This window comes from Cydia pomonella, chromosome 12, assembly GCF_033807575.1.
Source record: "Cydia pomonella isolate Wapato2018A chromosome 12, ilCydPomo1, whole genome shotgun sequence".
In the NCBI taxonomy this organism is placed as follows: domain Eukaryota; kingdom Metazoa; phylum Arthropoda; class Insecta; order Lepidoptera; family Tortricidae; genus Cydia; species Cydia pomonella.
This window is the reverse complement of record NC_084714.1, coordinates 1,193,700-1,217,726: the sequence shown is the minus strand read 5'-3', so window position 1 is coordinate 1,217,726 and position 24,027 is coordinate 1,193,700. Positions and strand designations below refer to the sequence as shown.

General features: G+C 36.5%; 2 protein-coding genes and 1 long non-coding RNA gene across 3 annotated transcripts in view; 2 read left to right on the top strand and 1 right to left on the bottom strand.

Annotated features, from left to right (window-relative positions):
• The window catches only part of LOC133523222 (ubiquitin-conjugating enzyme E2 W), a 29,951-nt gene extending 28,273 nt beyond the window's left edge, over positions 1-1,678 (bottom strand). Inside the window, exons 1-2 of the mRNA XM_061858699.1 lie at positions 1,565-1,678; positions 1,119-1,210 (exon numbers count right to left, since the gene is read on the bottom strand). Coding sequence (XP_061714683.1) covers positions 1,119-1,210; positions 1,565-1,588 — 116 coding nt within the window. The 5' untranslated portion in view covers positions 1,589-1,678. The remainder of the gene's footprint in view (positions 1-1,118; positions 1,211-1,564) is intronic.
• The window catches only part of LOC133523241 (uncharacterized), a 321,866-nt gene that overhangs the window by 30,844 nt on the left and 266,995 nt on the right, over positions 1-24,027 (top strand). The window lies entirely within an intron of this gene.
• Positions 2,000-22,669, top strand: LOC133523220 (N-acetylneuraminate 9-O-acetyltransferase). Its single transcript, XM_061858697.1, has 12 exons — positions 2,000-2,392; positions 2,645-2,741; positions 3,723-3,826; positions 6,177-6,330; positions 6,627-6,888; positions 8,763-9,037; positions 11,841-12,116; positions 12,970-13,112; positions 14,115-14,281; positions 15,921-16,162; positions 16,301-16,416; positions 18,846-22,669. The coding sequence occupies exons 1-12, from the start codon at positions 2,260-2,262 to the stop codon at positions 19,295-19,297; spliced, it is 2,421 nt and encodes an 806-aa protein (XP_061714681.1). The 5' UTR covers positions 2,000-2,259; the 3' UTR covers positions 19,298-22,669.

Genomic DNA, 24,027 nt, shown 5'->3' with positions numbered 1-24,027 from the left:
CTTAGTTGAGATGCAAAAAGATGAATAAAAATTTGGTCAAAGCCCTTATCACATACATGCAAGAGGTTTAACAGATATTCAGAATAATTAGACCATTCACCTGAAAATTACTGGCAATATGTAAACAAGCTCTTTTATCACACCAATTTGTACCAGATTGAGCTTGAAAGAACTGTGTGGGTGGAAGTGGGGAATAAGCGCAATACTAGTTTTTGAACCAGACTAATTGTCTGTCTGACTAATTGCCTGTGATCAGACCAGTGGACAGCAATTCGGCATTCATTTACTTTGAAGAAATCTTATATCTCACTGCAATCCATAGTTCAACCATAGTCCAACTCAGAAACTCTGTAGAAAATATTCATGTTACGATATTTTTCTTTTGGTTGTCATAATAAAAAGGTCTAAATCATATCAGCTAAAATTATGTCCTTTACTCCTATAAATAAAATTAACCCTTGGAGTGGTAAGCTATCGGCTCCCAACCAATTGTCATTTAAATTTCATATTTGATTAATTGCAATAAAATCTAAATTCCAATAACTCAAAAACAACTTGAAGAGTTAAGAGGATTGTGACATTTTAAGCTAATTAGAAATGTAACCACATAAAAAAAAGTTCTAATAGCCTCAATATTTTCCTTCCCTATCACATTAAGTACAATACACTAATGCTTTGAGAAAATACACTTATACCTATTTCCAAAGTGATTTAAATGACAGTGCAATAACTATTAATCAATATAATCATTTATTTCCTTGTATGGGCACATTTAGCCTTCAATCCTATCATTAAGTAGCAGTTGAATGACAGATGCTACCTAAAATAGATGATACTCATACATACACAATCACTTAACGTCAGATGTACGACACACCCGTATTATTTACGAATAATAGGATGTATGTGCCAAATACAAATATTTGTTTTGTTTGTGACCTATTATAATATCTAATACTAGTTTGTGCAACCTCTGTATGCTAAATGAATCAAATGAATTTGAGTTTAAATACTGATATATATATGATCTATTTTCGCATGCTATTCAATGCACCATATTAAAATATCTAATTAGAATAGTTGACATAACAAGGGTCAATAAATTATGGCAAACTTACAGTGTTAGATTTTGGCTGGCCTGATCTCCGTCCACGGTGACTCCCGGTGGAGGCTCCCTCATTAGGGACATTAGTTCTTTTTGTAATCTCCGCTAAAAGAAACATACAAGTTATGTGTAAGTTACGAGGTGTTATGCATAATGTGACGCAGCGAGTACATCACTACATTAAGGAAAAATCAAGCAATGTCTAAAAGAGTTTTCATTAAAGTTTTTGAACAAAACACTAATAGTGTTTAGTTATGTGGTCAACACAACAAAAGAAATTGTCACAAAAAATCATCTGAAGAAAACTGTCATAACAGCGTTGCAACTATAAACACAACATATTTTGGCACTGTAAAAAATCTTTGGCACCAGTTCCAGGGGCAGGAGAGAAAACTTTTTGACCTAAAACAAATACGTGATAATGTCGCAGGTGATAATAATTTAATTATTTTTACAAACCTCAGACGGGGACATAGCCGCCATTTGTATTCCAATTTAGACATATGATGTTACCACATTAAAATTGAAAAAACTTTTGAACTTTCAACATTGGTTTTTTCTACATTGGCAACTTAATTAGTGCTATCGGAATAGTTTATCGGTTAAAAGGGAACCGATAAACTATTCCGATAGCAATTTCGTCTTCCAAATTTGTTTTGAACGTAATCTCCTAGTGAGTATTATATTCTTTGAACGTAATTCTGTTATATTCTTCTCGGTAATAGCTTTCTTCTAACTTATTGAAATAGTTTTTTCCTACTAGTCTCTCTACCATTTGTTATCAAAACCAGCATTTTCTAAAAGTTTTGTTAGTCCAGTTTGGTCCGATTGGTGATTGTGTGAAGCCCATTTTTCGATATTATTTTATTGCACTGCAAAACTGCATCCTTTTAAACGTCAAAATCGTCAAACATTGACATTGATATTTCTTTTAGGTTTTTGAGTATTTTCCATCTTCTTTGAATGTATTTTATCATAATATGGCTATGAAATGTACAATTTTTTCACTGAAATTAATTACGATTTGTGTGATAATTGTCGTGTGAACTTAAGGATCTTTCTACAGACAATATAGTGTCCGAGCAATAAAAATCCTATGCTCGTCGGCTCGCAACAAGTTTTGAGTGAATTATTTGAAAATAAAAGAAACCGTGATGGTTTCTCATTCAAAGAAGTCTTCTGCCGAATGGTTTATTGATCAACTGAACGTGAGCAATGCGAAATTGTTGGCGTTTGTGTTAGTTTTAGGGTTTATCGGCTACCACGGCATTCTGCATTTACGTTATGGTTAGAAACTTAATTATTACCTTTAACGCTTTAAAAATGATGTTAACTTATACAAACGGGGCGTTATAACCCCTTTGTCCTTCAGCTACTCAATATCTAGTCAGCAAAGACAAAAAAAAAACAATTAAAAAATTTAAACTTCAAGGTCGTTTTTTTGGCGGTGGTAGTGGAAGGTGGCTGTCAAATGGAAACCCCTGGGAGTTAAGGACATAAAATATTCCTAGTGAACTGATGATTTTTTTTTTAATACAGGACCAGACTCATGCACCTGGCTGTTATCTTCAGGCCGATATAAAGGAGACCATGAATGGCAGCCTTATGGTTGTATGCTACATCGCTACTCAAAAATGTGAGTTATTTATGTTGGTTGCAAACATATTTATTATAAATATCAAGAACACATTCATTGTCGGCGCCATCTATGCACTACGAGCGGAGCCTTCAACACTGGAAAACCCATATGTAGCTAAATCTATGAACAGAGAACCTGATTAGCGGGTCGCTGGCAGTGAGTGTGTTAAGATCTAGTTTAAAAATCTTGAAATCTGAATTCTAAATTTATCCATGAAATAAAATAAAACTTAGTGTCTAAACAAATGTTATGAGTACAATATTTAATGTATAAATATTATTCTTTATTGCAGCAATTTATTACTTGTATTGTACTGTCAAAAAATAACATGACAGGGTCAGACATCTATGGTATGCATTGAAAATATTATCATTTGTAAAGCTGGCAGGCAGTTGAAATAATTGATAATGCCTGTCAAATGAAGTCATCAATAAAGTTTTCAGTGTTGAGTAGAATTTGCATTGGGCTTATCTAATTTATTCTTAAACTCATTGACACTTTGGGCTGGTACTATATCCTCTGGGAGTTTGTTCCAAGCTTTGACCACTCTATTGCTAAGGGGGCGTCCATTAATCGCGTCATACGTTTTTGGCTTGTTTTAGACCCCCCCCTCCCCCATGGTGATCTTTGGTGATATTTTCAGGACCCCCCCCCCATCCAATATGACGTGTATTTTTTTCGATAACTAAAGAACAGTTTTCTAACAAATGAACCTAAGTACACGTGTTTTGACAGTTTGGTTAATTGAAGGGCGGAAAACTATTATTTTTATTTTATTGTATAGCACAGATGAAAAAAAAAATACACGTGATACGTGTCCATACCCCCCCGTCCCCTGTGGTGATCATTGGTGATTTTTTGCTGACCCCCTCCCCCCCCTATACAATATGACGCGATTAATGGACGCCCCCTAAAGAAGATACAAATATTGATAAAAATTTAAAAAATTAGTGTAAATAAATGATATCTTGTTTCCAGAGATGCACGAAGATGTCTCCGGTACTTGGCTTTCTGGGGAAAATACAACAGCTTTGCATTCATTGGAGACTCCCGGATAGCACAGCTCTATGAACACTTCATAGGTAATGAATATTTTAACCCTTTGACTACCATAGACATTAACTGACGTGCGCAGCTACAGTCTTTATGCATTCTGATATTGTTCACAATGATGTGCCACCCATGATATGCGTAGGGTCCAATAGGTTAATAACTTTTACATATTGACGAACTTATTAAGTACATTTCTATCTAATTTTAATGTACCTATACAGTGTTATTATAACGATCTATCATTATTTTTTATTTGTTGCCTTTCTACTGCCCTAACCTAGGTTGGTTCCTTTAGAAGACATTTCTGGATGGATGATTTTGTCAAAATATAATATTTTTACTAATTACATTTTTTTTCAAAATCTGTAAATGCCAATTGTCATTAATTAAATATCTAATGAAGGTGACCATTTTAGCGTAGCTGCCCTCAGTGCCACAGTATTTTGACTGACTTTCATGAACTTTTCATGGTCAATAATTTTTACTGTTCCCCATTCAATGTTGTAAAAGTTCATAGTTTCCTGCTACCCAAAAGTTGTCTGGAAGAGATCGCTTCTTAGCGATAAGACCGCCTGTTGTTACCTAACTTTTACGTGTTTTTTCATTTCCTGTCTAATTTTAACTGTATGGTCCACAATAAAGAATATTTACTTACTTATTTACCTACTGTTTCATGTTTACAGTTAAATATTACATGATTATCAGTAACAATGAATCATGACTATCATGATCTATGATAATTCCTTATCATGTTATCATGTTACAAATATTTAGATTATCCTATTAATAAATAAAAATCCTCAATGCCACGCTTAGTTTTTGTATGAGTTCGAAATTTCCTGCTACCTAAAGGTTGTCTGGAAGAGATCGCTTTTTAGCGATAAGACCGCCTGTTGTTACCTGGTTCTATTTTCCTTTAAAAATCATTTGTAGTTTTACATGTATGTAAAATGTATAATTGTTGGTGCAATAAAGAATATTTACTTACTTACTTAGATAAATTAAACAGACTTTATGCAAAATGCATGGTGGGTACTAAAAGCGATGAACACGCTCGACGTAGTAAAAATTTGGAATTTTCCAATATAGTCATTAGCCGGGTCCACACTGAGCGAGCATACGCGCGAGGCAATTTCCTCACGCACAGAACGGCCAGTGTAGACCGGCCAACGCACGTCTCCACTGGCCAGAGACAATTGCCTCGCGCGTATGCTCGTTTAGGGCCGATTCACACCGGAATGGCAGCGGCCGGCAGCGACGCGGCGGGCACTTTTAGTGTGAAATAATTTTAAACTTTATCTACATATTTAAAAAGACCAGTATAACTTGACTACCTCAAACAGGTCACGCGGCGCCGCGTTTCTTGGCGACGGCGAAACTAGCGACGCCGCGCGGCCGTTCGGGGTGCCGCGCGGTTGCTCGCGTCGCCGCGGGCGGCCGCACGACCTGTTTGAGGTATTCAAGTGATACTGGTCTTTTTAAATATGTAGATAAAGTTTAAATTATTTAATAGGAGCCGCTGCCATTCCGGTGTGAACCGGCTCTTGTGTGGATCCGGCTATTTTTGAACTGATTAGGAAGATATTTTTTTAGTTTAAGAGCCCGCAGGAGGTATGTCTATGCCTGTTAGTTAGTTTATAAAGCTACAGCTTTTAAAACAAACAAAATAGAGCAAAACCAAGTTTTGTATGAAAAATTTAATTTGCTGTATTTTTTAACTGTGGTATCTGAAGCCACAAACTAAATACAACCCTAGATATACCTTATCCTATTGTAAGTACAACGTTTCAGAGTAATCTAGCTAGTTGTTTTAAATTGAGAGAGTAACTACGTTTGTATGGAGAACCGAGCTTGCTGTGGACTCTTTAAATGTGTTTACTTTCTGATACATGAGAGGAACTCGGGGGACTCAAATCTTATATTCACACTTATCAACTTAGCCCGTCTAACTTTGCACTGACTTGAACAGGACAAAGTGAGGATGTGTCATTATAAACGTCATACTTTTATAAAAAAATGACATTCGTGATTGACATTGCCTCACATTTTCATTGCAAATGCCAAGCGCACATAGGCTGCGGAGACTGCTTACCATCAGGTGGGCCGTATGCTTGTTTACCACCGAGTATTAAAAAAATGCCAAGCGAAGTTAGTTTGGTCCGACTTTAGCGATTTTTGAAATTTCATATGCAAATAATTCTTAAATGTACAGTCACCATCAGATATATCAGAGCGGCCATGGTGCTCAGAAATATCTGAACACGCACTCCAACGCTTGGACAATAGAGGCGTGCTCAGATATTTGTGAGCGCCTTGGCCACTCCGATATGATATGTCTGATGGTGACTGTATCCACAGAAAATTTCTAATTTTTTACAGGCGTTTTAAAAACCCGTTTGGACCCAGACCCGTCATACTCGCTGGAGCACCACTCCCCGAACAATACTTACACAGATGAGAAGTTACGTCTGTCCGTACGCCTGGTGTGGAGTCACGATGTATCGAGGACTATGGTTGAACAGTTTCGAGCCTGGTAAGTTGAAGAAAATCATTTACCCCCTTATTCATAAACGTGTACTAAAGTAACGATGCCGCTGATCATCGTTTGTCCCTATTCTGACGTATTGGTATGATGGAAAGGGACAAACGATGATCAGCGGCATCGTTACTTTAGTACACGTTTATGAATAAGGGGGTTAATATTTATTTAAACTTAGACGCCGTTAGTTAGCCGACTTAGCCGACTTAGTTTTCTTTGCCAATACACCTCTATTTCAAATTCCCTTTGAATCCTATGCAGTACACATTAAAGTCCATTTCACCTTCCAGGGAGCGCGAAGACGAACCCCCCTCAGTAATAGTGGCCGGCACCGGCCTCCAACTCCTCCTAACCCGAAACGCCACAACTCTCGTCATAGAGGAATACAAAAGGAACCTTACGTTGTTGGTACAAGCTATAGATTCGCTTGCACACAAGAATACTAAAGTCCTTTGGAAGTTGATCGAGTCGGTCGATAGTTCGAAGCTGAAGAATGAGTTTAAGAAGATTAGTAATAGTGATATTGATGAGTACAACAAAGCAGCTATTGAGGTAAGAATTACACAAATTCAGGTTTTAATTTATTGAAAAAAAAACTTTAAAAAAATACAAAAAAAAATCGAAGTGCTGATTTGAACCGAGTTCACGTAAAGCAGCTAAGTAGCGCCCTCTATAGTATTGCCACTGTTTCGTTTCGTAAACTTTCTCAACCTTACAACTCATTTATTTTTGTTTGAAAGTTTTGTTTGTTTTGGGTGATCTAGTAACTTAACTTATGAGAAGACCTTGGTTTTTGTGCGTTTGTAAGTCGTAATTGTTGTTTGATTTTAAGTCGATAATTTTTAACAGTAAATCATTACATTAAAATTGATAATCCATGGAAACAACAAAATGCAATCGGCCCAGTAATTCATATGTTCAAAATGGCGGCCTATTAGAAATTTAATTTTTTTTTATACCACGGCGATGGCAAACAAGCATACGGCCCGCCTGATGGTAAGCAGTCACCGCAGCCTATGGACGCCTGCAACTCCAGAGGTGTTACATGCGCGTTGCCGACCCTGTAACCCCACCCCCCGACCCATAAATACGAGTACTTGAATTAATGTGTTAGTCGTAATACGATTTTAACAGATCGTGGCTTCATAATATAACACATAATTTAATGCGGTTAAGTTATGTTGTAGAGTGAATAATAATGAGTAAAAATCGTGAAAGTTTAAATCAGAGTTTTTTAATACTAGTTTGATATAATTCGATAAAGGAGCCATCGGTTCGAATTTTGAAACACAATAAATACGTTGTCCTTTTTCAGATATTATTTAACTAACCGGTCTGTATTTTCGATATTATAAACTGTGCCTTAGACCAGGGGTCATCAATTAGTCTGTGTGTGTGTGTTCAATTAGGTTGTCTGGAAGAGATCGCTTTTTAGCGATAAGACCGCCTGTTGTTACCTGGTTCTATTTTCCTTTAAAATTCATTTGTAGTTTTACATGTATGTAAAATGTATAATTTGTTGGTGCAATAAAGAATATTTACTTACTTACTTACTTAGTTTCTTCAGGGGACCAGTTCTTTAAATAAGATGACCAGTCGCGGTCCGTTTCTACTTGGGTTTATTAAACAAGGAAAAAATATGTTAGGTCGGCGGTCCGCCATTTGGTGACTTCGCTTTAGATTATTAAATTTTAAGAGCCCGTTATCGATTTTAGTCGCAAAAATGTTAAATTGATAGATTTAGTCGATGAAATTGTACACCTTTTGTCAACTATAAGAAATAACAAGTACTGGTTTCTATTAACACGTCTTGTTATCTTTTATTTTAATAGAACATTTTTTTTGAAAACAGTCACTTAATTAGTTATGATTTTTTTCTGATGGACGTTTAGGTAAACGCGCGTAAAGCACTGATTTTGTCGTAAATTTCGTAAAGTTTGGACTGCTAAAAATTGTAATTTTGTATTACACATATCCTGTACTTCAACTTTTATTGACTACATTTTTGTTATTATACGTTTCAAGTAGTGTAAATGAAAGTTAGACGAAATCAATTTTCTCTAGAAATGACTTCAAAACAAGTGACAATTTCTATCAAAATCGCCTTAATTTTAACGTAATTTTGAAACTTAAATAATCTACAACATTTGCTGAAACTGTTCTTATACATCATTTTGTATAATCTAACACCATAGTTTTTTTATGAATTTTTAAAAACTGTCCCTTCTCGTCACATATTACCGGGGACGCACGCTTGCGACCTCATTATTAAAAGACAAGATGAGAAGACGTGCTAACAGAAACCAATACTTGTTATATAGATGTTACGTAACAAAATGTGTACAATTTCAACGACTAAATCTATCAATTTTACATTTTTGCTCTAAAATCGTTACCGGGCTCTTAAGATGAGGAGTTCGTTTTAGATCCTCACGCACAGCGCGGCGCGCATCTGGAGCTCGGGGCGGCTGGTGGCGCGCGGCGCGGGCGCGGACGCGGGTGAGGGTGAGGGAGCGGGGGGCGCGGGGGGCGCGGGGGGCGGCGGCTGGGCGCTCAGCGCGCGCGCGCTGCGCCACGACGCGCAGATACTGCTCAACATGTTCTGCAACGACCACATGAACTTCAACGACGGCTCCTGCTGCGCCATGCCCGAGCCGCATACTCAGCTTCAGTTGTTGACATTCGCCATGTTTCTAGTATGGTGAGTACAATAAATAGTAGCCATTTTGGTCAGGCACGACGCGCAGGTATTATTGAATATGTTCTGCAACGACCACATGAACTTCAACGACGGCTCCTGCTGCGCCATGCCCGAGCCGCATACTCACCTTCAGTTGTTGACATTCGCCATGTTTCTAGTATGGTGAGTACAATAAATAGTAGCCATTTTGGTCAGGCACGACGCGCAGGTATTATTGAATATGTTCTGCAACGACCACATGAACTTCAACGACGGCTCCTGCTGCGCCATGCCCGAGCCGCATACTCAGCTTCAGTTGTTGACATTCGCCATGTTTCTAGTATGGTGAGTACAATAAATAGTAGCCATTTTGGTCAGGCACGACGCGCAGGTATTATTGAATATGTTCTGCAACGACCACATGAACTTCAACGACGGCTCCTGCTGCGCCATGCCCGAGCCGCATACTCGCTTCAGTTGTTGACATTCGCCATGTTTCTAGTATGGTGAGTACAATAAATAGTAGCCATTTTGGTCAGGCACGACGCGCAGGTATTATTGAATATGTTCTGCAACGACCACATGAACTTCAACGACGGCTCCTGCTGCGCCATGCCCGAGCCGCATACTCAGCTTCAGTTGTTGACATTCGCCATGTTTCTAGTATGGTGAGTACAATAAATAGTAGCCATTTTGGTCAAGCACGACGCGCAGGTATTATTGAACATGATCTGCAACGACCACATGAACTTCAACGACGGCTCGTGCTGCGCCATGCCCGAGCCGCATACTCAGCTTCAGTTGTTGACATTCGCCATGTTTCTAGTATGGTGAGTACAATAAATAGTAGCCATTTTGGTCAAGCACGACGCGCAGGTATTATTGAACATGATCTGCAACGACCACATGAACTTCAACGACGGCTCGTGCTGCGCCATGCCCGAGCCGCATACTCAGCTTCAGTTGTTGACATTCGTCATGTTTCTTGTATGGTGAGTGCCGCCATTTTTAACTCTTTAGTCATCGGTCCGACGTTCCACTCGAAATAATAAATGCCATTCCTGAACTAAGTTCTAAATATGAAGTTCTTCACCACAAAGTTGCATTTTATCCACATGTGGGGCAAAGTAATCACAAATCAGATGCAAATGTACAGTTGGTTCCTTATCCCCTAGAGTGATATTGTCCGGCTCTCTAAGTGGCGTGGAGCCGGGAGACGGATATACATAACAAGCCGTTGAATGGCGACGCCTCAGATTGAACGGTGGGTTGAGTGGCGCACTTGGGCTGAAATTCGACTCTCATTGACATAGAGACCGAAGTTGTTATTTTTATGTTTTTTTTTGATTGAAATGGGATTTGCCCAGCATTATTATGGTAACCTATGAATTTTAGACGATTTGGAATGAAAAATGTCGAGTTACGAATTTTTTTCAAAAAAAAAAAAATATGGAGCAGGAACAAGAAATCATTATTACTCAAGAACCGCAAAACAAACCGTAATATCCTCGCAGGTGGTTATACTACAAATGATTTGTGGTTTTTTGGCATACTACATATATCCGTCACGGGTGTGTAAGAATAATAATTTAAAATAGATGTCCGAGTAGATAAAAGCAAACCGTGCTGCTATGTAACCAAGCAATTGAAACAGAATTAATAGTCAATATTACCTTGAATTCACAATACTGCTTGATAACACTAAGTTAACTGTATAAATTTGGCATAACTTGTCATCAAGTTATTTATTTACCTTGATTCAGAATTATTCGAAACTGCTAAAACTATCACTAGATGCTATTTGGATTATAATATGATAAATTAAATAATGAACAAATATAATTGAAAATAAAACCTTTTTATTGAAGTTACTAATTCTATTTATTCACCTTATCATCAAAAACTAATAAATACAGTAACTAATACCTTATAATTCACCAATATATGGCTGAATTAATTATTTAATAATTAATTCATCAAATTAATCAGGTAGGTACATAAACATTAAAATAATCATCAACATAGTATTTACTTAACTTTCAATATTCCTGTGGCGACGATTAACTCAGTGCTGCAGCGCAACGAAGAATCACAATGAGAATGATCCAAATGAAACAGGTCGGGCCCCTATTATATCCACTGCTAACCAGCCACTCGCAACTGGTTAATCATGCCATTTGTCGTTCGAGAAGTGACGTCACAAACGTATCTTCTCATGTATCGAATAATGCAGAATAAAATGATCACAACATCTTTTCAATAAACTCCGTTATACATAATTACTAATAAGTAATATTAATACATAATATAATCACTTTAAAATAGTTAACAAATCTTATTAGTAGGTTAACTACTGTCTCAAAGTTACCACTATCCATGTTTCTCTAATCAACCGTGGTTTCGTATCGTACCCACATAAATCACAAATTGTGTAAACTTCGCGTGATATTGAGTTAAGTGTTTAATTAATAGTGAATATTTATCAACATTGGACGTCAAAGAGAAACAGGTCAGTTCCATACATAATACAATTTAAAAATAATAATCTAACAGGTGCGGTTTTTTTTACAATAACGTCAATAACTAATGTTTATTGTAAAAATACGTAGTTAACTCTAATTTAGAATTAAAACTATATCTGTTGTTACCTATTTATTGGGTAGCAAAAAATCCCGCACCTAAACCCCGAAGTTAATTGAACCTCAATTTTTTTTTAATACCACGTCTGTGTCAAACAAGCATACGGCCCGCCTGATAAGCAGTCACCGTAGCCTATGGACGCCTGCAACACCAGAGATCGTTGCCAATCAAAGCTTTGTTTCAGCGGCGTCATAGCCGGCATAAAAGCAACATGGCGCTGGTCGCAAACCCTGCAACAACGCCTCGGGGGCTACTCGCTCGTGTCCCCCCCTCCGACCGCCCCCTCCCCCCTGGCCGCCCTGGCGAAACTGGGGATGATAATGGCGTATTTCTATCTCTGCGATAGAACTAATTTCTTTATGAAGGAGAATAAGTACTATTCGGAGTGGAGCTTCTGGTTGCCGGTTGGATATGTTTTCGCACTTGGATTGTTTTTTACGGATGACTCTATATCTACCAGGTAAGATCTTATAACAACTAAGGGCCTTTCACAAATGTTCAAGTAAAGTTTTGGATAGCTAATAAACAAATAAATTAACTGCCAGATAAAACTTCCTGCAAAATATAGCACTTTATCTACCAGTTAAGCTTATTTGAAGATTGTGAAACGCAAACGATGACTTTATTCGTTAGATAAGTGGCAAGAAGCTTATTTAGGACTTAGACAGTGTGAAACAGGTCCATACCAAACCATGTCCAGTAGTTAAGTATTCACCACGTTATATTACAGCCAACATAGGGGCATCGTAGCTCTCTTGACGGAACTCGCGGATATGTGGTGGCGGCTCCGAAATATCTTTATCGCTCATTTTAAATGAAACTTTTGCTATAGTTACTTTAAAAACAACAAAACAAATTGATTTCATACTTTAAACTAATTAATAGATAAACTGTACATCAAATGGCGGTAAATGATTTTTTTTCACACATGTCATGCATTCGTAGTTTTTTTTATTCAGAAACAAACTAGAGTCGGGGACCTATTTCCGTATCGTTCGATACAAATTAACATGAGAAATTTGTCAAAATTGTATGCAATTGTCATTTCATGTCGAACAAAAAGCCATTTCGACCGATCAGAATAGAAGTCAAATCGAATTGCTTTTTTCAGAGATGTTCGAAATTTGAATGTCATTACCAAATCGATATTGATGTAGTAATGAAGCAATTATGTAACATTTTCACAGATAAGAGATTTGTTGTAACAAAACAGTTTATCTTAATGTTGGTCATTATTTACGGATTTTGAAGGCATCATAGAGGGTTTATAATATGTGTGTAGATAAAAATATTTAACAAATATTTCCTTTTAGAGTTCTACACAGAGAACAAACCAACGAATGGAAAGGCTGGATGCAACTAGTCATCCTAGTGTACCAAGTGACAGGAGCCAGCAAAGTGCTCCCCATCTACATGCTTGTGCGAGCACTAGTTTCTGCGTACCTATTCCTCACAGGTGAGTTCATTTATATGCCCTACAACTTTTCATATAGGTTTTCGTTCCTTCACAAAATAATCCTGTCATTTTCAATAAAATATATACGTATGTGTAAACAAATGCACATATCAACCTGTAAAATGATGTATGTTTCTTATTAAATAAGAATGGCCTTGAGTTAGTCATGTAGAAATTTTTGGAACTTATACCTTCCCATCCTTACGTAATTAATGAATGACCCCTAAACTTATTATATTTATTTTAGAGTATATTTAGTCGTCATGGCATGTCATCCGTTTTCATCAAGTTCATCATTTCATTTATTGATTAATTTTTAAAAAAACGGGTTGCACTCCGGGAATGCCGCCAGAAGTGAAAACTTGAATATTAACGTTGTGCATTTTTGATATTTTTGAGAAATTGAGTAGCAGTTTTATAAAAAGAGATAACTCTCTATTATACCTACGTAAATAAATTTGAGTGTGGAAGATATTTTGAAATGCGAATTTTAGTGTTAATATATAACATATACAGAGTAATTTATGAGACGTGAGCAGGACTACACCCTACACAATCAGTAAATGTTAATGAATCGTTCACCATCATATTAAGTAAAACAATCACTCTTCTTTTCTGTTATTTAACTATTTGGTAAGGTAAAATTTGAGTGTCTACAATCATGGACACCCAACAACACAAATATACAACACAACACAATTAACAAAGATTAAACCTCTTTAACCGTTATGACAGCACTTTGATTATGAAGAAAATAAAATGTCACACTTGAATGTGATACGATTTTTCAAAAGCAACTAGGCTTCGATGACATTCAATTTGCACGTCACCATGATGTCACGTGTCCGTCTTACGAATTTTCAATCTGACGGTCACGTGATCCTGACACGAGTTTAACATTTTTTCCCCATCACAAAAAGCGCACAGCGCCGCTAAAGAAGTTTTCAATTCAAAAAAACAGTTGAAGCAGTCGAAGCATCACTTTAAATTAATTATTTACAGGTTACGGACATTTCACATACACCTGGAAAACAGGTGATACGAGCCTAGTACGATATTTCCGCGTCATCTTCAGGCTAAACTTCCTGACTGTCGTACTTTGCCTGACAATGAACAGACCGTACCAGTTCTACAGCTTCATACCGCTCGTCTCGTTTTGGTATACATTGGTAAGTTACTAGTATACAATGTGTTTGTGGAGCCGTTAACCACGTATAGTGCGATGAATTTTATCGACAAATCACCCCCATACCTGTTTTTTCTCAACCATTTTAAAAATGCACCCTTTCAAAGTTTTATGGTTCCAAACACTAATGCACTCGATTAATGTACTATTATCTGTCCATTTACCTATCGTACATTTGAAAATAAATAATTGCATTGCTGCCAACACACAAAATATTCATTTGGTAGCATAGTAAAAACAATTACTTCATAAGTCAGAAACACGCATGTGACACTCGTAATATAGCAACACCCATAGACTACGAAGACCGCTTAGCGTTGCTTGTTAGTCTCCGTAGGCTTCGGTGGCCAAAATCGAGAAAAAACTGTCCGAAAATTTAATTTAGCAAGAAGCAAGTACCAGGGCCTCATGAGTTACGAGAAGGTGTCGCCGACCGACCGGGCCGGGCGCGTAACAAGGTATGCTGGCGCGTCTTATGCCAAACACTACTGCACTCGATTAATGTACCATTATCTGTCCATTTACCTATCGCACATTTGAAAATAAATAATCATTCGATAGCTTATGAATTAGGGCATACATTTGAAGCATAAATGTCACAGAGAATTTTCCACAATTACTCGAGAATTGATAACAAAGATAAAAATTGTCTTCAAACATTTACTTTTCTTTTACATTTTATCTTTTTTTTCGAAAACGAGGTCGTTGACCTGTACTTTTTTAATTGTTAAATGGTAGTACAGGATATCAGCTATAAATTGACATCAAAATGATAGCCCTAGTTAAAACACTTCCCAAGTTACACGAGTCCAAACAAGACCTTCTGTAATGAGCGTCAAATTAGTTCCAAAGAAACATTTGGAACTAAAGCACTTTGACGACTGGTTTGGCCTAGTGGGTAGTGACCCTGCCTACGAAGCCGATGGTCCCGGATTCAAATCCTGGTAAGGGCATTTATTCGTGTGATGAGCATGGATATTTGTTCCTGAGTCATGGGTGTTTTCTATGTATTTATAAATATTTATATAATATATACACCGTGTTTTTTGATTTCCGTTAATTACATTAAGTAACTATCTCAAAGACACCGGTATTCTAATTAATTCCATTTCGGAGATAATAATTTTTTTTTTCTTATAAGGCCCTTACGAGCGTGTACACTTGGCTTAGTGCCTCTTTACATATTGATTAGTGTTTAGTATGAGTTAATACATTTGCTACAAAACGTAAGTACTATCTCGGACAATTGATGTTCGAAATGACATTGATATGTCACAGTTTTGAATTGTTTGGTTAAGTTCAACGTAATGCCCGTGCTACAACAACGCTATATGAAACATTTAATTACATTTACAAAAATAAAAATAATATATATATATATTTTTTTTATAAACTATGCCATTTAGTTTCCTTAAACGTACTTACCGATTCCCCGAAGTTAACGGAATTCAATAAAAACACGGTGTATATCGTTGTCTACGTAGCCTCAACACAAGCCTTATTGAGCTTACTGTGGGACTTAGTCAATTTGTGTAATAATGTCCTATAATATTTATTTATTATTTATTTATTTATACTGTATTTAATTTTTATCGAAGCTGCTAACGATATTCTTGTTCCAGATGTTCGTGATCTTCGCCCTCCCCCCCGACATAGCGCCCTCCTCAACGCACACGGTGGAAACCAAACCCTACCAATACCTCTACATCGCGCTCAAGGTCATAGGCCTACTGAGCATAGTGACCGTTCTATACATGAGCGAGTTCTTCTTTCAAAAGATATTCGTCACTCGGCCGTGGAAGGCGTTGTTCGTTAATTCTGATGATGATATTCATCAGTGGTGGTTACGGTGGAAGCAGGACAGGTGAATATATCTGTCTTAATCGATACATAGCAGCATAGCACTCAAGGTTATAGGCCATAGCTTAGCTTAGTGACAGTTCTATACATGGGGAATTCTTTTAAATGATATTCGTTATTATTATTATATTGTTTGCTGCAGATACTCCATGACGTACGGAATAATCTTTGCTGTGGCGTATCTGGTGGCGCAGCGATACAACCTGCTCGATGACAACAACCACAGCAACTTATTCACCCCTGGTGTCTCCCTCACAGGTAATTTATAGTATAATAATAAATTACATAAGGTTAACAGGGATAAATGCGTCTATTGAAGATGTCTTCGAAACGCAACATATTATAACTATTATAATAGTCTATGTTTTTAAATGTACTAAATTTAATGGTGGACTGTATGGTTTACAAAAAAATATCTTTCGATCAAATTTAAACCGACAAATTAAATGAGAAATCGAAATCTTTCTTTTAACAAGGTTTTTTCTACTTTCACCTACATACCTTTCTGACAATGATGAGGCTTGCGTGGATTTAGGCTCGCTCCCCGAGGATTCCTAATCAGCGGAAAGCGTGCGAGCTCGGCTTACCGTAACCCTTTTTGACCTGAGGATACCTCACAGCGCAGCTCCACACTTATCCACAATGTGATTGGCACTTGTTTTATTAACTTTAAATACTAATTCAGACCGAAAGGTGGCTTTATACTATTTTTAAGGATTTTAATATGCAGCAGCGTGTACTTAGTCAAGTTCAAGAGGTTAATGGCTGCCGGACAAGGCTAGTGTTGTGACAAACCCTACCGGTAGTTAAAGACTAATAGAGATGTCATCTAAAAACCGACATTCAAACGAAAGTTGAACAGTCAACATTAAAATTACGGCGACCATACCAAACTAAACGAAATGTACGATCGCACTCGATTAGGGAAATTGTTTGTGAGAAAAATTTAGCAATCTAATTCCAGTGAAAGCTAAGTGACCCCGTCTGTGCACGGCGAACAGCTGGGCCGATACCGACACTTCTCTAATGACGAGCTGATGCTGTAGTGGCTCCAGCGAGGGTTTTGAGCACACAAATCGACAGTTTAAACGAATTTCTGTTTATCACGACGAACGAGCTTGCGCATACGGCCATGAGCAGCCATCGAATCGATCTACCTTCCTGGTTTTTATTAACGTCAAAAATATTCGAAAAAAATGCCCTACTTACTGTCGCTAATTAATGCGTTCCATTTTACGATATAGGTCTAGAAATTATATATATCAAAAATAATAAATAAAACTAAACTAGATGGTGTCTGGAACCACATTCCGCCCACCAAATACGAAGAAACTAGTCTATAGGTAGGTCACAACTTTACCAGAGGTCTTTGTATTAGACCTGATTGTGACCGAACCGAACTATAGGTGGCAATAGTTCTAAAGTGTTCCGTTTAGAAGATATCTTTAAAAGACGCAATTAACCTAAGTGACGCATTTATCCCGGCGGACCTTATCGTATTATCGTTGAGCCATCCTGATGTCGCTTTTCAAGGGGGCCCATCTTGTGGTGTAAAATTGCATACTGCTTTAGTAGGCAGGCCACCAGTTATTTTTATCAAGTAGCCCAGTATTTAGCTCATCATTACCTACCTAAGTACCTACCTAGTAACAATGGCATCACAATACATATACGACTGCATATTATATGCTCTAAAAAATTTAGAAACCTTTCATAAAATGCAAAGTGCTAGAAATAATCACAAAATAGCAATAACTAGATCTCGTATTAAGAGAGTAGGGAAATCTTTTCTAGGACAGTGTATATAGTTCTACAATAAGTTGCCAAGGGAAGAACTGGATTTACCATTTCCTAGACTTAAAAAATATGTTAAATCTGGTCTACAGCATAAGGCATATTACACAGTCGGAGAGTATATTAATGACAAAAATGCATGGCCTCCTATAAATAAATGAATGAAATATGAAATGTATATTGGTAGTAAATTATAATTGTTGAATGTTCTATTTTGTAATCTGTTATTTATTTTTAATTAATTTATTTATAATGTGCTTTTGACAATTCAAAAGAGATTGTAAAATCCTACTTGAATAAATGTCTTTTTTACTTTACTTTACTTTTTACCTAGTCACTTTCATCAACTCTCAATAGTTCTTACACCGTGGCGGGTGCCGCCTCTGCTTGCGTTCCGTCCCGTCGTCTCATGACACGGGCAATGGCAGCATTCGCTCGGTGTACCCCATTACATTTTATTAAAATGTTAAAAGAGCCTTTACGTGTTGCCTTCGGTTCCGCGCACGCCTCCCAAATGTCCGAAGCACCATTGTCCCAAGATGGGTACAGAATAACATATGGACAGACAGAAAGACAGACAATTACTTTCGCATTTATTGTAGCAATTAGTAGGGATATTATGCGTTATAAATTTTGTTTAGGGATGGATCAACTTTTTTTATTGTTACTTTGTCCCGTCAGCCAGACGTCAATAGTAGCAAAGTTTGTTAGAGAAAATGTTATACTACACTTTACTAATATGCAAAGTAACGACCCGTTATGGAAAGGGCTTATAACTGCCGTAAAAGTGTATGTATCTTTATTTAAAATACCATAAAACCAGTGTTTAAAGAGTGACCCAGGCGACCATAACCACGGCACGACCATAATTTGAAATGTAAACTCTTTCACAGCCACTCTCCTCGCCTTCATTGGCATCGGCAGCTACGTAACCTACACTTTCTTCTGCACCAACATCTTTGACTGCAACGAGATCCACTCCTACGTCGCCTTCCTACCCATCGTAAGTTACATCATCCTTAGAAACGTTTCAGGCGCATTGAGAACTAGGCATTCTAGTCTATTTGCCTGGTTTGGAACTATAACTTTAGAATTATTCGCAAGTCAATCGCATATCTGGCTAGCGGCAGACACACATGGGGTTTTAGTATTAGTCCCAAGCGCACCAATATTAAATTTGATCATAACGTCATATATCTTTATATGTGCGGCGCATGAGATACATAGGTTGACTGGGATTATATTGCCATACGCGGTCCCTGATGATTGGAAGCTGGTTTTAAGAAATTTCGCGATTTTTCTAGCGATTCTAGTCCCTATAGGTATACACGATGGTATGTTTTAAATTTTGTCTAAGTAATTTGTATACATGTTTAAAAAAGACATAGTGTTTTTGGGTGAATCAACTATTGTTGTTTTTGTCCCGTCAGCCAGGGGACAATAGGAGCACAGCTTATTATAGCTGTAATGCAAATATCACGCTTGGTAGATAGCTATTTATAGTAAAGGCTTTAACTATCATAAAACACCGTGTTTGGTGAAATAAAACGTCTTAAAATCACGTTTTAAAGAGCTACCCAGGAGACGGTCAAAAAAGTTGATTCACCCTTCTGCATCATTTAACAAACTGAATCAAGGTTTAGGAATATCAGTTGAAGTTTTGCGAAATGCTTTTTAACCATTCGATAAATATAAGCACTTAACATGTTAACTATTGAAGATCTCAATTTATTTTTTATTTTGACATTTACGCTTTAGGTACTAATGTATACACAATACAAAAATATACAACAGAATCACTACAATGAAAGATAAATAACAAATCGTATTATTCTATAATGTATTTTTAAAAACGAGCGTGTTCCAGTATGACATTTTATCCAGTGTACAAATTGTAACAATTGCGTTTATAGACTAAGATTTGTTGTTTAATAACATGATTGTGGTATGCAACGTGTTTGTTATAAATTTGTAGGAATAAATGTGTCTTACGGCCTGATTCTAATTTTAATATACGTCAAAAAATGTTCTAGATATGATATGGATCGGATTTGTAGTGTCAAAAGTGACGTTTCTTCAAACGAAACATATATTAAAATTAGAATCAGGCCGTTAGTTATTTGTTTTTAACTAATACATTTCAGCAAAATCTTTAATATTTGTATATTCTGTAAGTTGATATCCAGTACATCAGTAAAAAGGGATAACTCGTAGAAATATGTGCACTAAATAAAAAATAAAAACATATATTAACATTTATACGTTCATCTTGTAGCCGAAGGAACCAAATTTGTATTATTGTAACTCCAGTGATAATTTAAGGTTTTAAAATAGTACAAAATTCACTTGATTGACCAATGCTATACTTGTGTTAATCTTTTTACATTTTTTGCGAAGTACATTTAATATTACATGCTCTTTGTATTAAGTATTGTAAATATAGCACTTTAATGTTAATTCATCCATTTACATTATAAAAGTAAAGGCACATTTTATTTACTTAACATGTTTATTTTTTGTGAATGGTATATTAGTACATTTTTAATGGAATCTTGCCATAAATATTATATATATTTCGTTAAATGTGTCACGTCAATATTATAAATATATTGTGTAATTGTAAATTGCAGTATTTGAGTTTGGTCTTTAAAACCAAGCAGTTGACTTTATGAAAAATAATAATTGATATTCAAATTAGAATGATGAGAAATTCGTGAAAATGTACAATGTTTGTGTTTTTTATGTGTATTAAAGTAATTTGAACAATTAATTTTATATTGTCAGCCATGTTCAAGATTTTAAACAGTCTTCACAACTTATAATAGTAACATTTTACTACTATATATTTTGGTTGAAAAATTGTGATATAAATACCAAGTATTTTGTATATGCTGTATGTAATATTAATATAATATTAACGCTTAGTTATTCGAACACCTCGACCTGTTGTGTTAGTTTTAAGTTTTGATGCTTTTTTAGCCTGTAATATTTATTACAATATATTTTTGGTAAAATGTATGCACCATACTTTACACTTTCGCTGTGAAATATATACTTTTGTTTCTATTTTACGCCTGTTATAAAGAAATAAACACGTTAATAATTTTAACCCTAGGCCCACTATTATTATAATTATATATGTGACAGTAAACATTTGTCAATTACACATGTCATAATTAAATTTCAGACGATTGAAATAAATTGGATGCGCTGTTTGTAATCTGCGAAATTTGAATAATTTGTTTTAGTCCAACAAGTATGTAATACTGAAGTGTATCTTGTTGTGACAACATAATTGACAGTTTAAGTATTATTTATTTTGGGTAATTTTTCCAATTTAATGCGTAGTGGTTTTTTATTTTCATACTTTTTTATGTATCCAAATGTGAAACGATTCTTGTTTCTATTTCAATCTAAATTCAAAGTGAAACTTTTTCTCGTGAGCCAGGGGACAATAATAACATAGGTACATAGAAAATGCTATCCCAAGAAAGCTAATAAAATGGTTTTATAATTTTCAATCACAAAAACGCCTGTATATTAAGATTAAATCGTATAAAATTACGATATCAAAGTGTGACCCAGGAGACATGATCATGGTAGCCGCACAAAAAGTCGATTCTCTTATATGCTTACTGGTAAACTCTGTATAACCTCTATCCCCCTTATTCATAAACGTCTACTAAAGTTGACAAGCCGCTAATAATCGTTTGTCCCTTTCCATCATAGCAATACGTTGGAAAGGGACAAACGATTATTAACGGCTTGTTAACTTTAGTAGACGTTTATGAATAAGGGGGTAAAAGTCTACTGTTTAACTGACGCGGTTGATATGGTCTACGGACTGGTTGAAGGCTTGGCTGCTTGAAGTTGATTTTCATTATGTTCAGTAACTAAAGATGTCATCATCATCTAGTTGGTCCAAAAACTCAGCTACCTGGTACACTCACCATCAGATATATCAGAGCGGCCAAGGTGCTCACAAATATCTGAACACGCCACTATTGTCAAAGTGTTAGAGTGCTTGTTCAGATGTTTTTGAGCACCTCGGCAGCTCCGGTATATCATCAATTAATCAAATTTACCTACCGCCTAGCCAACCACTCCAAGGCCAGAAACGTCTGTAAAAGATACCACAATGCTTAGAAATACAAGAAAATTTAGAAAACTCACTGTTCGGGCGAGATTCGAACTCGCGTGGCGCTTCCAAGGAAGGATATGGTTGAAATATTCGCTGTCAACGGGCAAGTCTCGGTCCGTCTGTTGGGAGAGCGGCGGGCTGGTATCCCGGTGTCGCAAAAAGTGAACAAAACATTTTCGGGTAGTTAAAACATTTATTGGTTAACCAACCAAATACAAAATCGCCTGGATCTGTCACTGAACGACCTGACTTTATTTGATCATGTAATGTTTTCATCTACCCTCAACCGGCGTAAGGAGCCATTTGAGGGTAGATTTTGTTTACTTTTTTTTAAATACCTAAAGATACAGACAGAACTTTTCCTGTATTTGTAAGCATCTTTACCAACCGCTTGACATAAATGGTAGCAGTTATTTATCGCTGTTATCAGCAGAAAATTCAGGCATATGCAATATAGCGATTATATTTAAGTACTTAGTAATACTAACCTTTTGTGAGAAAATTTGCACTGTGATTTAAGTCTTGTAAGATGTCGGTTACTTAATGTAAATAAGTACAAATAAAATATCGAAATAATACTTTCTTTTCATTTTTGTCTACATTACCGTAAGCACAGAATAAATAATAGTAGTCACGTCTGAAAATATCTATACGGACAAAGTGCCAAGAATATGTATACACTACCTTAGTATATGGGAAATAAGGTCGTGTAAACATACATTTGTCACGTGTCGATATATTCAGACGTGACGTACACAACTACACTTCCTACAATGCCGAAGTTTAACAGCGATTCAGGGACGAATCATGCTGTCCCTTTCTAATATATGGCACTATCCCTTTCGGCTATTTATGGTTGTCAAAATTCAAGTCATTATCTTATCTGTGGTCGGGACGTCAAGTTGTGCCAACCCTAATAATTGCTCGGAGCAATGCTAAGCGGAATGGAGGCGAGAATTCCCGAAAGGTATCGCCCCACTGCGGTGAGGCCCTTCGCCGACTTGAGCGAGCGAGCGCATGCCCGCGGGTGTTAGTCGGTAGATAAAATTCGTTGCACGCGTCCGCGCCAGTTAGCGTTGGAACTAGCGTTTCGTTTTTTGCAAACGATTCGAAAAGTACTCACGGGCTTTTTCAGATATTTGAAAAAAAAAACAATTTGTAAAAACTTTTCATACTCTATGGAACTGGGGCAGTAAGGAAATAAAGGGACACATTAAAAAATAAATATAACAAGCAAAATGTATTTACCTTTATTTCTTACATTGTTCGTGAATAAGATGTTCATAATATAATAATGAATAATATACACCTTAATAAACGGGTAGGGATAGTGTAAAACATTATTTACATAAGTCCTTACAGTATACGTCCAAGTCATCACAATTATAATTTCATTTAGGGTTTAAAACAATTGGTACTACTTGGGGCTATTTTAGAGATGAAACTATAGGAAAATATCATAACTCAAGTATAATCGTATGTCCATTTTTTATAGTTTTGTTGAAACCGAAACTGCGGCCGGACACTACCGAAAATACAGTTTCGGTTCGGCCGAAAGATTCGGCAGTTTTTTTGGCCGAAACTGAACTTTCGACCGAAACATGCCGAAACCTCAACTTTGGTGGGACATTATTACAGGCCAATTCGAATTAAAGTTATTGAATCTCATTCCAATATGATACTGATCTGTCTGTGTCTAAAGTGACTGCTTGAAGCTGAAGCTGCTTGACATAATGCGCAATTCAGCAGATCCCGTAAAGGAGATTGTAACCATCTCATATTGGAATGATGTCAAATCCATGTTAGATCAGTATCACATTATGTATATTGTTGGAATTGGCATGTTATGCACAAAATCATAACGCACTAGGAAACTGTTACAGGCATTGACATATGTCTAAGGACGCGCCTTACGGGCATAACAATGAATGGAT